General features: G+C 38.5%; 1 protein-coding gene across 1 annotated transcript; it reads right to left on the bottom strand.

The window, feature by feature from the left end:
* Positions 1-2,583: 2,583 nt before the first annotated feature.
* Positions 2,584-16,641, bottom strand: LOC110680755 (peptidyl-prolyl cis-trans isomerase-like). Its single transcript, XM_021856543.1, has 3 exons — positions 16,181-16,641; positions 11,003-11,250; positions 2,584-3,609 (listed from the first exon to the last, which is right to left on the bottom strand). Exons 2-3 carry the CDS (start codon positions 11,195-11,197, stop codon positions 3,184-3,186), a joined length of 621 nt encoding a protein of 206 aa, XP_021712235.1. The 5' UTR covers positions 11,198-11,250; positions 16,181-16,641; the 3' UTR covers positions 2,584-3,183.
* Between the last annotated feature and the right edge of the window lie 75 nt (positions 16,642-16,716).

Below are 16,716 nucleotides of genomic sequence, written 5' to 3'. Positions count from 1 at the left end.
CGGCTTGCGAACTGCTACAATTGGCGCTGCCCACTCTGAGAAGTCTACTGGTGTGATGATTCCAAGATTCTGCAGACGGGTTAGTTCGGCGTCAACGAGTGGAACCGTGTTGAAAGGGACCGGTCGCTTGGAACAAAATACGGGCTTAGCTTCAGGCTTCAGAAACAGCTTCACTTTTGTCTTCGTGCAGTGACCCAACGATTCGTCAAAAACTTGAGCATGCTTAGCTTGGAGTTGATTAAGTGCATTGTTGGTTGATGGCTTGTCTCCAGATCCAATGTGGTTGCAGATTGCGTTGAACGGTATTGACCACAGGTTGAACAGGTCGATCCATTCTATGCCCAGAACATTGAGATCAGGAACAGACGTCACAAAACATCTTGCTTGCTTCACAACGCCGTTGATAGCCGCATCACACTGGAATTCTCCGATCAGACCTAATGGCTCGCCGGACGCATTGACAGCTTCTATTGAGGGTAGTCTTGCTTCTGGCTTCTGCAGCAATTTCCAGGTTGATTCGGAAACCACTGTGATGTCGCTCGCGGAATCCAACTGAAGTGAAACTGCAACTCCGTTGATTGATGTCGTCACAAATTTCCGCTTCCTGCTCTGATTCGCGATTTGATTCACTATGAATACGCTTCGGGTCTGTGTGGCTGATCTGTTCTTCTTCTTTCCCTTGTAACGTTTGTCTTGAGATGAACTGTCTGAAGTTTTCTTAATACAGCCGCAGTAGCCCTCCTTATGGCCAGTTCGATTGCACGTCTTGCATTGATGTGTAGAAAACGGACAGTCACGAACAAAATGCATTTGTCCGCATTGCCAACAGGGAGTACGGGGTGTTTTCGATTCCGTCTTCATCGAATGCTGGGAAAACTTACCGGGTTTCTTCTCCGAGACTGCGCGAACAGATGACTTCAAGCTTGATTGCTGCTCGATCATTGATGTGTCCGCTTTCAAGTTTACGAGGCGTTGAAACTCGTCGATGAGCGTCTGGAGTGTTACCGGGTGTTCTGCCGTTTCGCCTTCGATGCGTGCTTGGAGTCGGGCTCGGATGTCTGCATATCGAGGAGCTTTGAGTCCGCAGACGAACACTAAACACTTGAAATGGTCGATCTTGCAATTCTGGAACTCGAATTCTTCCACAGCTCTGTTCACCATGCCGCCATAGCTGATTATGTCGTCGCCTTCCGACTTGACTAGCTGCAGGCACTGGAAACGTCGGTGGAAAATTGATGACTGCGTACCGAAAATCTTCTTGAGTGTTGAGATGGTTTCGGTGAACTGAAGATCCTTGGGTAACTTCGGAAGAATGTAATTCACGTATCGGCTATGAGATGCGGTATCCAGCTTCCTCAGGAGTAACCGAACTTTGGCTGCATCGTCCAAATTCCTGGCATCACTCTCGAATAGCTCCGTGTATCGGGAAAACCACTTCTAAAAAGTAATCCCGTTGTCCGGATCGAAGGTGAATTCACTGATGTTGGTCGATAGCGCTTCTAGGGCCTGCTCGGTGTTCGGTGGTGCTGGAACGGCCAACCGCGACAGAAGTCTGGTGATTTGCAGAATGGCTTCTTGCAGCTCGTTTCCTCCGTTGCCTCCACCGCTACTTCCTCCCGCCGGGGTTGAACTCGCAGGCATTCTTCCGGATGGATTCGTGATCTGGATCGCTTGAAAACGTAACGTCCAGCAAAAACTCGTCGCCAACTGATATGTCCCACAACCGTGGTGACACAATATGAATAAGGGAACAAGAACTTTTAGAGGTAACAAATTAAGCGTTTATTCTCTTCAGGTGCGTGACTAGGAATGAGCCTTTTCACTTATTGAATGGCCTAAATAAGCAACCGCCTAGTTGGTTGCTAGGTTGCTAAGTAGCTCGGTTGCTTCAACATCTGAGTTGCTATGATCCAACATTCACATACACCCTTTTGAAAAGTTAGTCGTGACTCAACTTGAAGATTTGATATCGGAAAATGACGATTTAGATGGAACTGAAAAACTGTGCAAAGTTTCAGATATTTTTGAAATGGTCGATCAGAATCGACTTGCATGCCTCCCTGGAATCCCTCATATCGACATTTTCAGATAATCGCATAACGTGGATTTATCTTGCAGAGCACAATATTGACAACTGTCGAAAAACTCGAGCGACAGAGCTGAGTCGAACGATTTTTTCGATCGACAGTGACTCCAGTCGAGTCATTTTGATCGACTCGACTTATGAAATAGACCCCATAATTTCTTGCGCGTGGATTACTGAGTTGAAAGATTTTATCTAGCATCAAATGAACCAAAGATTTTGACTAAAGATCGATCATAGAGCTCTAAGATGATATCTTGTTATTCGATCCGTATCTTTCTCAGATGATCAAATGATGGGATGAAATGCAATGTCTGCTTTTTAGTGATCAAGTCACTAAAAAGTGACTAGCTACCAGGCCTGCCATTCGTATGTAGTATCTGGCCTCCCTCCCACGGTTAAATCTCCAAGTCGCTTACGCCACATCTCATCATTATTGGTGCTCATAAGCTTTCAAGCAAAAGGAAGGACTAACTACGGCAGGAAGAAAAAACATGGAATTCGTTTTATTTGACTCTTTATTGCTAAATCTTTACCATACAGATTCTATAGATCCATAGTTTCACACACACTTGAGTAAAAGTATCTCACAGGGAAAGGACAGTCTAAAATCTTACAACGCTTGATCGGGAGAAGAAGACGACAAATCTTGCGCGTAACAATAGCGAAAGGTTCTTTCGCATTTTCCATCGGCTCGGTTCTTTTTTAACCATCATTTGATGTACGAGGGGGGGGGGGGAATGAAGTAAAATAAAAGGGAAACAAACTCGGGCAAGTTTAGTTATAAAAGTAGAACCGCGGTGTTGCATTCCGCGGCCACAATGTGTTTATTTTTGGAACGTTCTATTAGCTGGCAATTACAATTTATTTTATTCGATTGTTATTTTAGATCGGCTCAGGGAAACACAAAATGCATTAGATTGTACAATTTGGTTTCTTTCTTCGATATTGTTGTAGTCTTCTTCGTATGAAGTTGTGTGATACAATTCCGAATTGTTTTGCGAATGTTCAACATTAAGGAAACATAAATGAGAAGCTGATTGATTTACTTTTAAAGAAAATAAAAAGATAATGTTTTACGACTTTATGAAGATAAGAATTTACAGTTGACCACAGTTGGAAACCACAATCTGCTTGGAGGTCTTTCCCGATTGGTTTCCGTAGGATTCGACCTTCCGGATGACATCCATACCCTCGACAACACTGCCGAAGACAACGTGGCGGTCATCGAGCCAGGAGGTCTTCACGGTGGTGATGAAGAACTGGGATCCGTTGGTGTTGGGTCCGGCATTTGCCATCGACATGATTCCGGGGCCAGTGTGTCGCAGGATGAAGTTCTCATCCTCGAACTTGTTGCCGTAGATGGACTTTCCACCAGTACCGTTGTGGTTCTGGAAATCGCCACCCTGGCACATGAAGTTGGGAATCACACGGTGGAAGGTGGAACCCTTGTAGCCGAATCCCTTCTCTCCGGTGCAGAGCGCACGGAAGTTTTCGCAAGTCTTTGGAGTTACATCTGTGCGCAGCTGAAATGAGAGAAAAATAATGAAGGTAAATAAGGGCTGTCGACTGATCTAGAACATAATCTTGATTATTATTATTATTATTATTACTTATTAAGGAGGTTTTAACTTCAAAGTCATTCGCCTCCAGATAATTTTGATAATTGTAGCGTAAAAAGATATTGTAATTTGCGTTTTCTAGACTTACAAAACTCTTCACTGACAAAACTCCTAATTTGACTGCGGAGCTATCTATTGTTTTAAATTTTTCTATTGATCCTAAGATTTCGTAGGGTAGCCAATAATGACTGCAGCGCCAACACTCAGCCAGAGTGTCCGCATATTATCCGCACAAACTTTGAAGGGATGCATTTATGAAATCAAGCTGAACAAATCTCGCATAACTTCTGATCTCGCCCTAAAAGCCATTGGTAACCATGTGTGTAGCTCGTTGTTACTGAGCATCTGAATGGATTTTCATGATATTTAATAACGCTCTGGGGAAAAAAGGATCAATATCTACTTGCCCGTGATGTTGGTTTGGATGCTTATTCCTTCATTTGCTCAGAATCAACGAGCTACGCTCGTGGTTACCAATGGCTTTTAGGGCGTTATCTCAGAGTATGCGAGAAATCTAGAATTCCGATACGGTTCAATACCTTGACATATTACCGTAAGGACGCCATTCACCGCTCATGCTCCATTCACCGCTCATTGAACTATTTTGAAAAATCTGAACAAATTTTCGCAATAAAAGTAATCAACATGTATTAGTATACCAGAATGGATTTTATCAGAATGAAATTCATATGATTTATTCTATATACTATTTAGAAAAAAATAATTTTATGCTGTTTAAGGCGGTAAACATGAGTTGAACAATGATTTTATTATGGCAGATCGAAAAATGCTTTTTAGCTGCCACGCTTCAATATGTTGTTGTACTATAGTACAAAGATAACAACCAGCTAATGAAAGTAAATTAATTCCAACTAGTTGTGTATATAGAGCCTCATACTTAGGATGAGCGGTGAATGGCGCCCTACACATGTATCATTGGCATACATGTTTTTCGGTATTATTATACGTTGTTCACATTTCAACTTTTTTCCTATAAAAACAAATGTTTTATCTTGCGTCTAGCGCAAAAAAATATCAAAAAACCGATTTTTGACAAAATTTAATGTGTTGAAATGCTGTTAAATGAGCGGTGAATGGCGTCCTTACGGTATATTCATTCATGATCAGTAAATCTTACACATTCCTGATTTCAAATATTTGAAAAATCAACCCAAATGTGCTGAGTGGCCTTAATGAGCGCCATTTTCTAAGATTTTTACGGGAGAGAAAAGTCGGGGCCCAGATAGCCGTAGCGGTAAACGCGCAGCTATTCAGCAAGACCAAGCTGAGGCTCGTGGGTTCGAATCCCACCGGTCGAGGATCTTTTCGGGTTGGAAATTTTCTCGACTTCCCAGGGCATAAAGTATCTTCGTGCCTGCCACACGATATACAGATGCAAAAATGGTCGATGGCATAGTAAGCTCTCCGTCAGTGGCGACTCGTAACCTCACTTTCTTCCTCTTCTACGACTCTAAAAATGACTATTTCGGCAAATTTAGATTATGAATCAAAAAGTATATTATTGAAATCATCCTTTCTAACAAATCTCTACTCATTACATGCAATTTGTTGCTGAAATTCAAGAATTTCTATTCGTGGAACAGGTAGGTTTGAGGTTAGGGAATCGCCACTGCTCTCAGTTAATAACTGTGGAAGTGCTCATAAGAACACTAAGCTGAGAAGCAGGCTCTGTCCCAGTGGGGACGTAACACCAGAAAGAAGAAGAAGAAGTCCTTCAAACTCACAGGATTTGAACGGTACAATTTTGTATTTCCAGTTTAACGTAAAGTCAAAAACCTATAGATAGCCGTAAACATCAATAGACAATTTAGATTAGTGTCAATAAGAATTTAGGAAGGAGCTATCTCTTGATTGACCCTCGAGAAAAATGAATGGAAATAAAATGAAAATGATTTACAAATAAAATGTTATTGCTTTTTATATATCCTTGAACAACATTTTCGATATCAGTGACTATACTAAGGCGGCATCCATTTATTACGTAACGCTAAAATTGGAAATTCTTGCCCCCCCCCCCTCCGTAACGCTTTTTGTATGAAAAATTTCAAATTTTTGTATGAGCCGTAACGCTGTAGCCTCCCCCCCTCCCTCTAGAGCGTTACGTAATTTGTGGATGCCGCCTAATAGAACTTTACTAGAAAGCTAGAAAGAAGAATAACAGCCCTGCAAGTATTACTGCTTGTTTTACTGTGGATTTTTTTCACATCTTACTCCAACGATCTCTGCAGGAGTTTGTTTTTTGATATTTCAAGAACTTTCTAATCAATTCTTCCAAGAATTTAGTTTTGGATACCTTCAAGAACTCATTCTGGAGTTTTTCTGAGGATAGCCATAGAAACTACTTAACTTCAGAGATTTCATCATGCATACCTTCAAAGACCGTTGGAGAAATTTTCAAAGGAAGTCCCATGTTCTCAAGAAATAACATCCATGAATTTTTCAATTGATTTCCATAGGACTTTCTAAAACATTCCCGTTTAGAGCATTTTCAAAATTCAAAATTGTTATTTTTTGTATTTCCCAAAGAAATCTGAAAAAATAGTCATTCTTCAAGAAGCTTCTCCAGGTAAGGATTTGTTTCATTTATTTTAGGAGGTAGGATACATGCAGCGAACTGGACTACCGAAATTCATACATTTTGCCTTATGAAAGATGGAACGATTATCGAAATACGAACGCTTTATGTATTGTTTTAGCATCAATCCACACCAAGGCGTCGATAGACGCGGGGTGTACGCACGAGTCTATCGATCGCAAGGTCCTTGGTTCGATTCCAGGTTGCCGCAATAACTATTTTTGTTTTCAAATTTCAGTTTCATAAGGCAAATTTATGAATTTCAACCCGATTCCTTGTGGCGAATTTTCATAAGGGGTTCCTATATTTATCGATAGTCCATTTGCCTGAGTGTAGGATTTGTTTCACATCTTTTAGGAGGTAATTTTAAGAAAAATCTGCGTGGAATTTCTAAAGAAAATTTTGGTGTGAGTTCTAAGTATGCCTTGATGAATTCCTACGAGGATCTCTGAAAAAAAAAGTATTCTTGATAAAATTCTTTTTAGGATTTTCTTGATAAAGTGCTAATATAACGAAAAAAAACATCGAAGAAATTCGGAAATACTCCCTGGAGAAATTTAAGTACCGTAAAACGGGGTAACTTTGATAGTGCGAGACCCACAACATACTAAACGAAATAACAATGTTTCTGTTAATCAGTTAAGCAAAACGGATGCAAAAGTAAAAAGTATTAGTATAACATGGGCCAAGCATTTAAACTCATATTTTTTCCACATTTTTGTCAGTTTTCAGAATAAAATCGATTAGTAGCGTGTATTAATAGTAAATCGTCACTCAACCAGCAAGAAATCACGTTGATTGATTTGAATACTGAGAAATAGGAATTGAAAATGTGGTGAATAATATTAAAATCTCGAAAACTTATTCAAATAGTCTCAAGTCCGAATAGTGAACAAACTTACTTTATCGATCCTACGTGTTTCGCAGACAAAATTCTACACGTTCAGCTCTCACCCAACTAGATTTTTCTCTTTTAAAACGTTTAATTCCGGAATTACAAAACGGCGTAAGTAAGAATTCCAACTCTCGCAACCCAACCGCTAATTTCACCGCTCCGTTGTATGGAGAGTCAAAGTGACTTAACCACGAATAAAAACAAAACACTACTTGAGCCGATTTTACACTGATACAAAAACGTCGAAAGTAACTGAATGAAACGGCTTATCATATTGTTATAACTTTTTTGTGGGAAATCATAGAAACTACCTAATTTTTGAACGCGAGCTGATTGCATGCAAAATTTAATCGATGTACACGTCGAAAAAATGTTACAATGATGATTCATTTTAAAACAGTTTTGTAATGCTTTTTAATTATTTTTTTCAAAACCGTATGAAAGTTAGTTACGTTGATTTGAAAAAGTTTCTCGATTACTTCTCATTTTCTCAGAGTCAACGGACTGAGGATTGGCCCTTTTGAATTGTTACGCGACATTTCATCGAATATAATGCCTGAAGGAATTTTTGGAACAATTTCTTAAAGTAATCGATCGTTGCTGATTTTTTTTTAGAATACATACGAAAAATGAACACATCAATTACACAATTGTTGTAGTTTCTTGGAAAAAAAATATCTGAACTTTGGAATGAACCTTCGTGGGAGAACTTCTTCTGATATGGGATAAATCTCATAGAAGTAACAACTAGAAAAATCGGTGAATGAATCATTGAAAAAACATCTGAGGAAATCCTGGAATAATCACTGTCATTTTTTTTTCAGGGTGATCTATGTGAAAATCACTGGAGGTAAAATCAACGATTTTCTTGACAAAATTTGTGAATGAATTCATTTGAGTATCCCTTGAAAAATTACTGGTAAATATAAAGACATTCCAGAAAGGATCACTACACAAATAATTTATTTCGCCGAGGCCGGCAAAAATAATTTCCGAGAACCCAACAGCTGAGATTTCGGCAAAAATCTCGGTAAAAGTTCAAAGTGCCGATTGAACTGCAAAATGTTAAATCAATCCAGTTGTCAAAATTTTACGAAAATATCGGCAATCAATTACTGAAAATCTCGGCACACCACTACCGAGATTCGGTAAACGGTCATTTTTTCGATTGGAAGAAGAACAAGACAAAAAAAAACAAACATAAATTTCAATTATCAAAACAAATTTATTCAAATTTTACACCACAGAAAACATCTAAATTTTCACAAAATTTGTAAAATGTCGTGCTTTTCTATTTGAAGCAAATGATAGCAGCACAACTATTTCACAGCACTTCCATTGCGAGGAGTAGTAGTTCTCGGGGAGTATTCCTAAAAGTGTAATAAAAATTGCATTAACTGAGCTGACTCGTCTGAATGAATCATTTATAGGCACAAATATACGCCATAATGCAATGAGTTCTGTGAATACTTACATGTAGGCGCTCTCCCTCTTTCCACGAACGGTTTAAAATATTTCGAGCACATGTTGGTTTCTGCAGCTCTGATTTTTTCGGTTTTGACAGATGCGCTTTGCCGAAATTCAGTAAAAATGTTTGTTTGCTGATTGTTTTGGTAAAATAGATTACCGATTCTTAGTTATTTATGTAAACTACCGATTTTCGTCAATTTGCATTTGTCAATATCGCTCATCTGTCAAAATTGAACGAGATTTCGGTAAAAATATGTTTTACCGGCTGAATTCGTCATTTGAGTTTACCGAAATTAAATTCTGCGATTAAGTGTGTATAATACCTGAAGCATTCCTTGAAATTTCCTCCAGAACTTGTGAAAGCCATGACCATTGTAACCATGACATTTTGTTTTTAGTATGGTTCAATGAGTCGATATCGAGTCATGGAACATCGACTCATGGAGGTTTCACTTTAAAAGAATCTACTATCACTTCACAGAACTCTTTATCTTAGATCATTTGCTAAGCGGCGAAAAATTCGCTCGACTCAGCTCTGTCACTCGAGTTTTTCGACAGTTTGTTGTTACTCTATGTGACTGGATTACTATGGACCTGTGCACGAGTTCACTGTTTGACGTTTGAGCGGTGCCGTGTTATTTACGTGACCATGGCAACGAGTGAATTCGGCACCGCTCAAATGTCAAATTAGTGAACTCATGCATTGGTCCATAGGCCTATTCACAAGACGTTTCAAACCAGCTGATCGGGAAGCTCTTTGACAGTTCTTCCATGGAGATGACAGTTCCGTGTTAGCACCGGTTCTCCACCGATGTAAACAAATGCATAGAGGGACCTGTCACATGAAAAGGTCAATGAGTCTATGCATGCTATAAAACGTTTGTCTTTTACTGTGCGCTCTGTTTTCAAGTTGCCCGTGAGAGAGAACGAGACAGCACCAACACACGGCGAACAGTGAAAGTCAAAAGAACAATGGACCGATGCACGAGTTCACTAATTTGACGTTTGAGCGGTGCCGAATTCATTGGTTTCCATGGCCACATAAATAACACGGCACCGCTCAAACGTCAAAAAGTGAACCCGTGCATAGGTCCATAGAATTTATGGCACGTACAGAGGCTCATAGGCTCATGGAAATCGACGGGTGACATCTGAAATATGCATGCTTGCTTTGATCGACAATGAATACAGACGAATCACATGAATCTGCTCGATTTATAAAATAGGCACCTCAATTTTTCACCAGCCGAATTGAAAATAAAACGGAACTAAAGTATGTATGTATGTAGGTTTATTTATTTGTGACGATAACCTATTAGTTTTAAAGTTTAAAGTTTTACGTTTTGTTGCTACCTAAAGTTGATCTATTACGTGCTCTCTGTTAATTTTTGAATATACATTGAATTTGTGGAGAATAAAAGTACCAAACAGTTGGTTTTGAGTTTAAAAACCTTTTCACACCGTAGTGTCAGTGTCCAAATTTAACTTTAAGCTTGTTTGTACACTCTTGCCTATATCGGCTCAGAAGTCTATTCGGACATTACTAGAGGAAAATTACCGGTGCAAACGCACACACACAGTTATCTTTGCGATATGCACACACACACACACACACCTGTAGTATAACTGTATCGAATAAGCGTACGATGCAGCTCGAATGATGAACCGGAATTCAACTCACACATGCGGGGCTGCCTACAGCAATGGAAAAAAGGCTAAGAAGTTCCAAGTCCGTGACCGGCGACCTTCTTCCGTACCGTCCGTCCTCTTTTTCATGGACAGATGCCCAGTTTCCCGTAGCGTATATTATAGAGGGGACATTGTGGTCATTTGATATGTAAATCAATAAGTGACTGGATAGCAAATATGACCGTAATTGCACCACAGCAAGCGCTGCATTTTTTATTCGAATTTATTTGCCTTCACCAATGAATGTGACAATGTAATACAATAGTAGGCGTTACCTGATTCTAATCACACGAACCGGTCAAAGAAACACCTTGTCGTGTTTTTTTGTCCTAGTAGGCAATGAGACGACACGAACGATGATTTCATCTGCAAATCAGCTCACATATGCAAGGAAGAAAAGAGGCGTCTTGTGAGCAAATTATCGATTTTCTCTGCTATAATGGAAATGACCTTCAAAAGTGAGCAGTTGGTTATCATTAGTAGAGAACCGTAACCGCTATCAGCGATGACATCGCAAATTTCGCCGGTAAAGCCGTTCTATTCCAGAACGCTCCATTTTAACATCGAAAAACCCACCCAAATCCAAACCCACATCACCCACAGGGAAAATTTCCCCACGGAAGAAAAATACATCTAGTTCCACTTACCTCAATAACGACACGTCCCAGTGGGGCGTTATCAGCAGTTAGGTCGAAAAAGCAACGCGGCAAACCCATGGCTTTTTTGGCGTAATTACACACTTGCTGCACTAGCAGAGAACTTCCAGAAACACCAGAAAACGACGGTTTACTACGTGCAAGTCCCACAAACGCTCCGGTACGAGTGATGAAGGCTAATGCCATGGCGGAAGTGGCTTGCCGTGTTGCCGTTGTTTGCTGCTCACGAAACGCAAAGTCTGCAAAGAAAACGAATGAATCCATCAGCGTGAACTTTCGTGTGGGGAGATGGGGGTCAAGTAATACGTCTGATGGCGGGTTTAGCAAAATAATTTCCACGTAAAATCGTGGCATGTCATCCAAACACACCGATTTTAGCATTGGGCGTACATCCCGGATAAAAACGTATCATTCAGTGAATGGAATAAACCATTAATGTACAATGTAACGTATTGGATACAATACAGCGTATTGTAATTGAATGTCGAAGCAATATTATTCTTGTTTGGATATACAATTCAAAAACAATATAATATATTGTAACAGAACATTGTATTGTTTTTAATTGGTTTTATACCTTACAATTTTGGTCAAATTCCTATTTTCGCGTAAAACAACTGTTGCTTTTTTCTATGTAGCTTTGTTGAAAGAAATAAACAAAACAAGTTCAGAAAGCAAGAAATGTTGGGTGAAAAATATTCAAAAAGTTAAAATAAGTAGTTTTTTAGAAGTCACTTGACATTAGCTGTAACGACGAATGCAACCATGATACAGTTCGTTGAATTGTTTTTGTATTGTACAACAATACACGAATTGCTAATCAAGACAATACATGAACATTATATCGTATTGTATTTTCAAAATGTTTGTATGAGAAAATATCTATATTTCTCGAAGACTTATTCAAACAGACTCAACTCCGAAAAGTTAACAAACTTACTTTATCAATCCTACGCGTTTCGCAGACGAAATTCTACACGTTCCGTTCTAAACCAACTCGATTTTTCACTTTTAGAACGTTTAATTTCCGGATTTACAAAACGACGAAAGTAAGATTCTCTACTTTCGCAACCTAACCGCTACTTTCGCCGCTACGTTGTATGAGAGACAAAGTGACTTAACCACGAAACAAAACAAAACACTACTTGAGTCGATTTTACGCTGATACAAAAACGTCGTAAATAACTGATTGAAACGGCTTATCATTTTGTCATACATTTTTTGTGGAAAATGATAGGAACTACCTAGTATTTTAACGCGACCTGATTGCATGCAAAATTTAAGCGATATGCACGGTAAAAAAAAATGTTAAAAATGGGATTCATTTAAAACAGTTTTAGAAGAAAGGTTGTGATTCTTTTTAATTAATTTTCTCAAAACCGTATGAAAGTTACTTACGTCGATTTGAAAAAGTAATCGAGATTTGTATTGTTACGATACTTAACCACCCATACATTATATTGCAAAAATCTCATATACCATACAGTGAACTGTTCAAAACAATATATTGTACTGTAATTGTATTGTCATTTTACATATACTGTATTGTATTTCCAATATATTGAATGGTACTGTTACAATACGTTATATTGTTTTTGTATTGTATTTTTTATTCGGGTTTCTTTTTATATCATATATCGATAAAAAATAAAACATGGTGAAATTTGCTTTTCAATTACGCGTGGCGATAGTTTTCATTTTACTGAATTTTTCGGTAGTTCCAAAACCCAGTAAAATTTTACCGACCCCAGTAATTCAATCTAATGGTAAGTACAGGTCCGTCCCACTCGGGCTCAGATTGGGTACCACTTCTAGTACTGCATTTGGTCCCTCGGTAGTGCAAAAGGTACTCAAGTTTTACAGATCGTAGTACACTTTGAACGGCATTCTAGATTACCTTATGAGCCATAAAATGTTGGGTAATTGCAAGGGACATGGGGGTCTTTAATTTGTCTTTGGTAAGTATGCACTTCAACGGAAAATAATCGCCTATCTCGATGCGTGGAAAATTTCTTGCAAGAAATACTCAAGAAAAGCATTTTTCTTTGGTCGCAGTACGCAGTTTAAAAGAAATGTCAATTCTAATGGGACTCACTGTAGTCAATTTCTTGACCATTTCTTTCCGCAGAATTTTGTACTTTTCTTGAGCTGAACAGCATACCTAGCTAAAGCCTGATTCGCTGCTGACAAGTAATTTCTTGGCCTATCTTGATGTATGGGAAATTCCTGCAAGGAATCGATTAAGGAAGCGCTTTTTTCTGATCGCAGTACGCAGTTGAAAAGAGATGTCAGTTCAAACGGGAGTCGCTGTAGAAAATTTCTGCAAGGAATCGGCGAGAAATTTCTTTAGCGATTCCTGTTCAGCAGCAAATCAGGCTAAGTATGCTGTTTCGCCCATAAAAAGTAAAGAAATTCCTTGACTGAATGGGTCAAAAAATTTCATACAGAGAGCCCCCTTTGAAATTACATTTCGTCTCAGCTGCGTAGGTCGCCCATTGACCTCTATAAAAATTCTGAACACAGACCTCGATGAAGAATATTGTCGAAGACCGCAAAACAATCTGACACTTGTGAAAAAAGTTATTCAATGAAAACCTATTGGCAAGGCGACGTTGATTAACACGTAAAGCCTGGTTTGCTACTGACTAGAAAAGGAATCGCCTATCTCGATGCGTGGAAAATTTCTTCCAAGAAATGGTCAAGAAAATCGCATTTTTCTGATCGCAGTACGCAGTTGAGAAGAAATGTCACTTCAAAGGGGGCTCTCTGTAAGGGTTTATTCACAAATTTCATAACGCCAAAAATGGCCATTTTCGACACCCACCCACCCCCTCGTAACGCTTTTTGTATGAACATTTTACAAATTTTGTATGAGCCGTAACAGCACGAGGACACCCACCCACCCCCTTCAGCGTTATGAAATTTGTGAATGGGCCCTAAGAAATTTCTTGACCCATTCAGTCAAGGAATTTCTTTACTTTTCTTGAGCGAAACAGAATACTTAGCTTAAAGGAATAACAAAAATAACAAAAACGGGCAAAATTTCCGAATAGTCTATGCTTAATAACTTTTCTCACAAGCATCGGATTGCTTTGCGGTCTTCGGCAATGTTGTTCATCGTAGAAATACCTATTGAGGTCTGTGTTCAGAATTTTTATAGAGGTCAATGGGCGACCTCTGGCGATTTTTCTTTGCAAAAGTAAGTTTTCCCATAGTAAATCCCATACAAACTTTGAACGGCTGGCGCTAAAATATAGTATCTCCGATCGAGCTGAAATTTTGCACAGTTGGTATGGGACCTAAATGCAATCCAAAAAGTGGACTGGAGCGAGAATCTAAAATTTTCATATAACCGTGTCCCAGGCTAAGTGCATTGATTTTTTTTTCATTTATTTGAAATTATTGAGAGGGTGATAGGGCCCATTCACAAATTTCATAACGCTGAAGAGGGTGGGTGGGTGTCCTCGTGCTGTTACGGCTCATACAAAATTTGTAAAATGTTCAATGTGGGTGGGTGTCGAAAATGGCCATTTTTGGCGTTATGAAATTTGTAAATAAACCCATATTTACCACCGATTTAAAGGGAAGCTAAATATTCAGGATTTGCTTCAGTCAATGCTGTTAAAATGGATTAGTGTTATTTGTTTCTAGATCTGTAATGATGCAACATTAGGTGACAGTAGCACATTGAATAGCCTAAAATTATGTTCAAATGGGACTCTTTCAGGCAGAAAAATTACGCATATATTGTCTGGGCTTCATTCACAATATCCAGCTTTTTACGCTAGCTATAAAACCACGAGGGATGAATTGATTTTGACTTTTCTTGCCTTCAGTTTTTATGGTTTGATCTTAGTAGGCAATGATTTGCATTTATTGATTCATTTGTCAAAAATTTTCTTCTCGTTTATAAAGAATTTCCAAGTATCCAAATTCTATTATATTTTTGTCATTCAAATAACTGTATTTCATTATATGTTTTATTATATTATTTTAGGTGCCGTATTGTAAGAATCATTGTTTTAATTAACTGATGTCAATCGGAGTATGAGAAATTTTTGGTGCTGCTTGGATAATCCCTGGATGAATAAAAACCAATCACTTCATTTTTCCCGACACATGCAGCAAATTTGCAATCGTTTTTTTTTTTAATTGTAGGCTGGCATACGTTACAAAGCACTGGACAGTGAATTCCTAAAAAAAAATCAATAGACCCATTCCCCGTGGCACCTGCTATTCTCCGCTTTGCCACAAGCATTGTTTTGTGGACTATTTGATTGGGGTTGAATATTCTGGATGAACGCTAGTTTGTATAGAAATAAAATCTAGTTGATGATATTTTTTCTCTAGAGTATTAAAATTATAATTCTAATTTGTCTAGGATTACAACAGTTTACAAAAAAAGGTAGAAACAGTATTACATTAATTAGTTCTTAGGAAGTTTTTTTAAGGGATATGCAATGAACCTCAATGTCAAATGCTGTCCAAATATTAATAGTAAGTCAGCCATCACAAAACTATTCAATGCAGTTCTAAAAATACGAATAGAGGCGATTTAACATTGCACATTTTGAGGGATAAAATGGCACTTCCGTGAAAAGGTAAGCGGGACTGGTTACAGCGCATTTTCAAACGAAAATCGGAATTATTTCTGTATAAAGTCACTTCAGCTACTATTAGCATCGATTAGCTACTGTCCACTGCTCCTCATTTATCTAAAAAATTGGCAAAACACTAGAAAAATTAGAAGAATATTCGATGTTTCCAGGTTCTGGAAACAATTAAAAAAAAAAACTGACGTCAACAACAAAAATTTTCATTTCCACAAAGCTTGCTTCGATCGAACTATAAAAAATTATAGTGTACGCAAGACATGTCAGAAGGGGGTGAATCAAAATTTATGGCATGCTAGCGTAAAAAGCTGGATTTATTTTAAACATATCGATTATCGATATAATATCGACCGATATCGCGACGCATATATAATTTAACGATTTAACCATTTACGGCATAATCAAATGGAAGTGGCCAAAGTATATACGCGAAACGCCTTGTCCAAAATACATAAAACACACTAATTCGTTAACTCGATAGCTATTTCACTTTCTGATTCAATGATCACCTTATCTAAATTGTCTCTTTGAAAGTGCGATTTATCACAACCCTTACCTTACGAAGTCGGACCACTTTTCTGAAACTGATTCAAATTCTTAATTCACTCTCGGATATCTTTTCCATACAAAATCGGAACACAATATTTAATGGAAATGCAAAAGACAGTCTCGCACATCACAACACAACAGGAGTAAATACACGATTACGTAACCGGCGTTGAAAGGGTTCCGTTCCGGCCTCGTGCCGGTGCGATGAACACTGGTCATCAGGTTCACTGTCGAGAAACATTCATCGAAACGGATAAAACGCAAACTTTGACAGCCGCTCGTTCATTTCCAGCACCGATGAATTATGTTGTTCATCGATAGTGGCACAAGAAATCTGTAGTTAATTTGGATAATAACACTTATTCGACATTAAATTGTGGCAAACTTAACAGATATGATATTACTTTTCTTTAAAATCCACGTCCAATGAACTGTTCCGGCATAATTTCACTGAAATCTTGATTAAAACTGTAGCTTCATTTTTTGTTTATGTTTACATTTGCCGGGTATCGTTCCACTTTTCCAGCGTTCCCCTTGCGCGTT

Source organism: Aedes aegypti, unplaced genomic scaffold (assembly GCF_002204515.2).
Source record: "Aedes aegypti strain LVP_AGWG unplaced genomic scaffold, AaegL5.0 Primary Assembly AGWG_AaegL5_hic_scaff_1776_726_PBJ_arrow, whole genome shotgun sequence".
Taxonomy (NCBI): domain Eukaryota; kingdom Metazoa; phylum Arthropoda; class Insecta; order Diptera; family Culicidae; genus Aedes; species Aedes aegypti.
The sequence above is the reverse complement of the archived record's forward strand: the minus strand, read 5'-3'. Positions and strand labels throughout refer to the sequence as shown.

What these genes read in the sequence shown, in the direction of transcription:
- LOC110680755 (XM_021856543.1), bottom strand. Translation starts at nt 11,197, where the DNA reads ATGGCATTAGCCTTCATCACTCGTACCGGAGCGTTTGTGGGACTTGCA. An exon ending in TGGGACGTGTCGTTATTGAG is followed by an intron (nt 3,610 to 11,002) that starts GTAAGTGGAACT and finishes CTCTCATTTCAG; the next exon opens with CTGCGCACAGATGTAACTCC.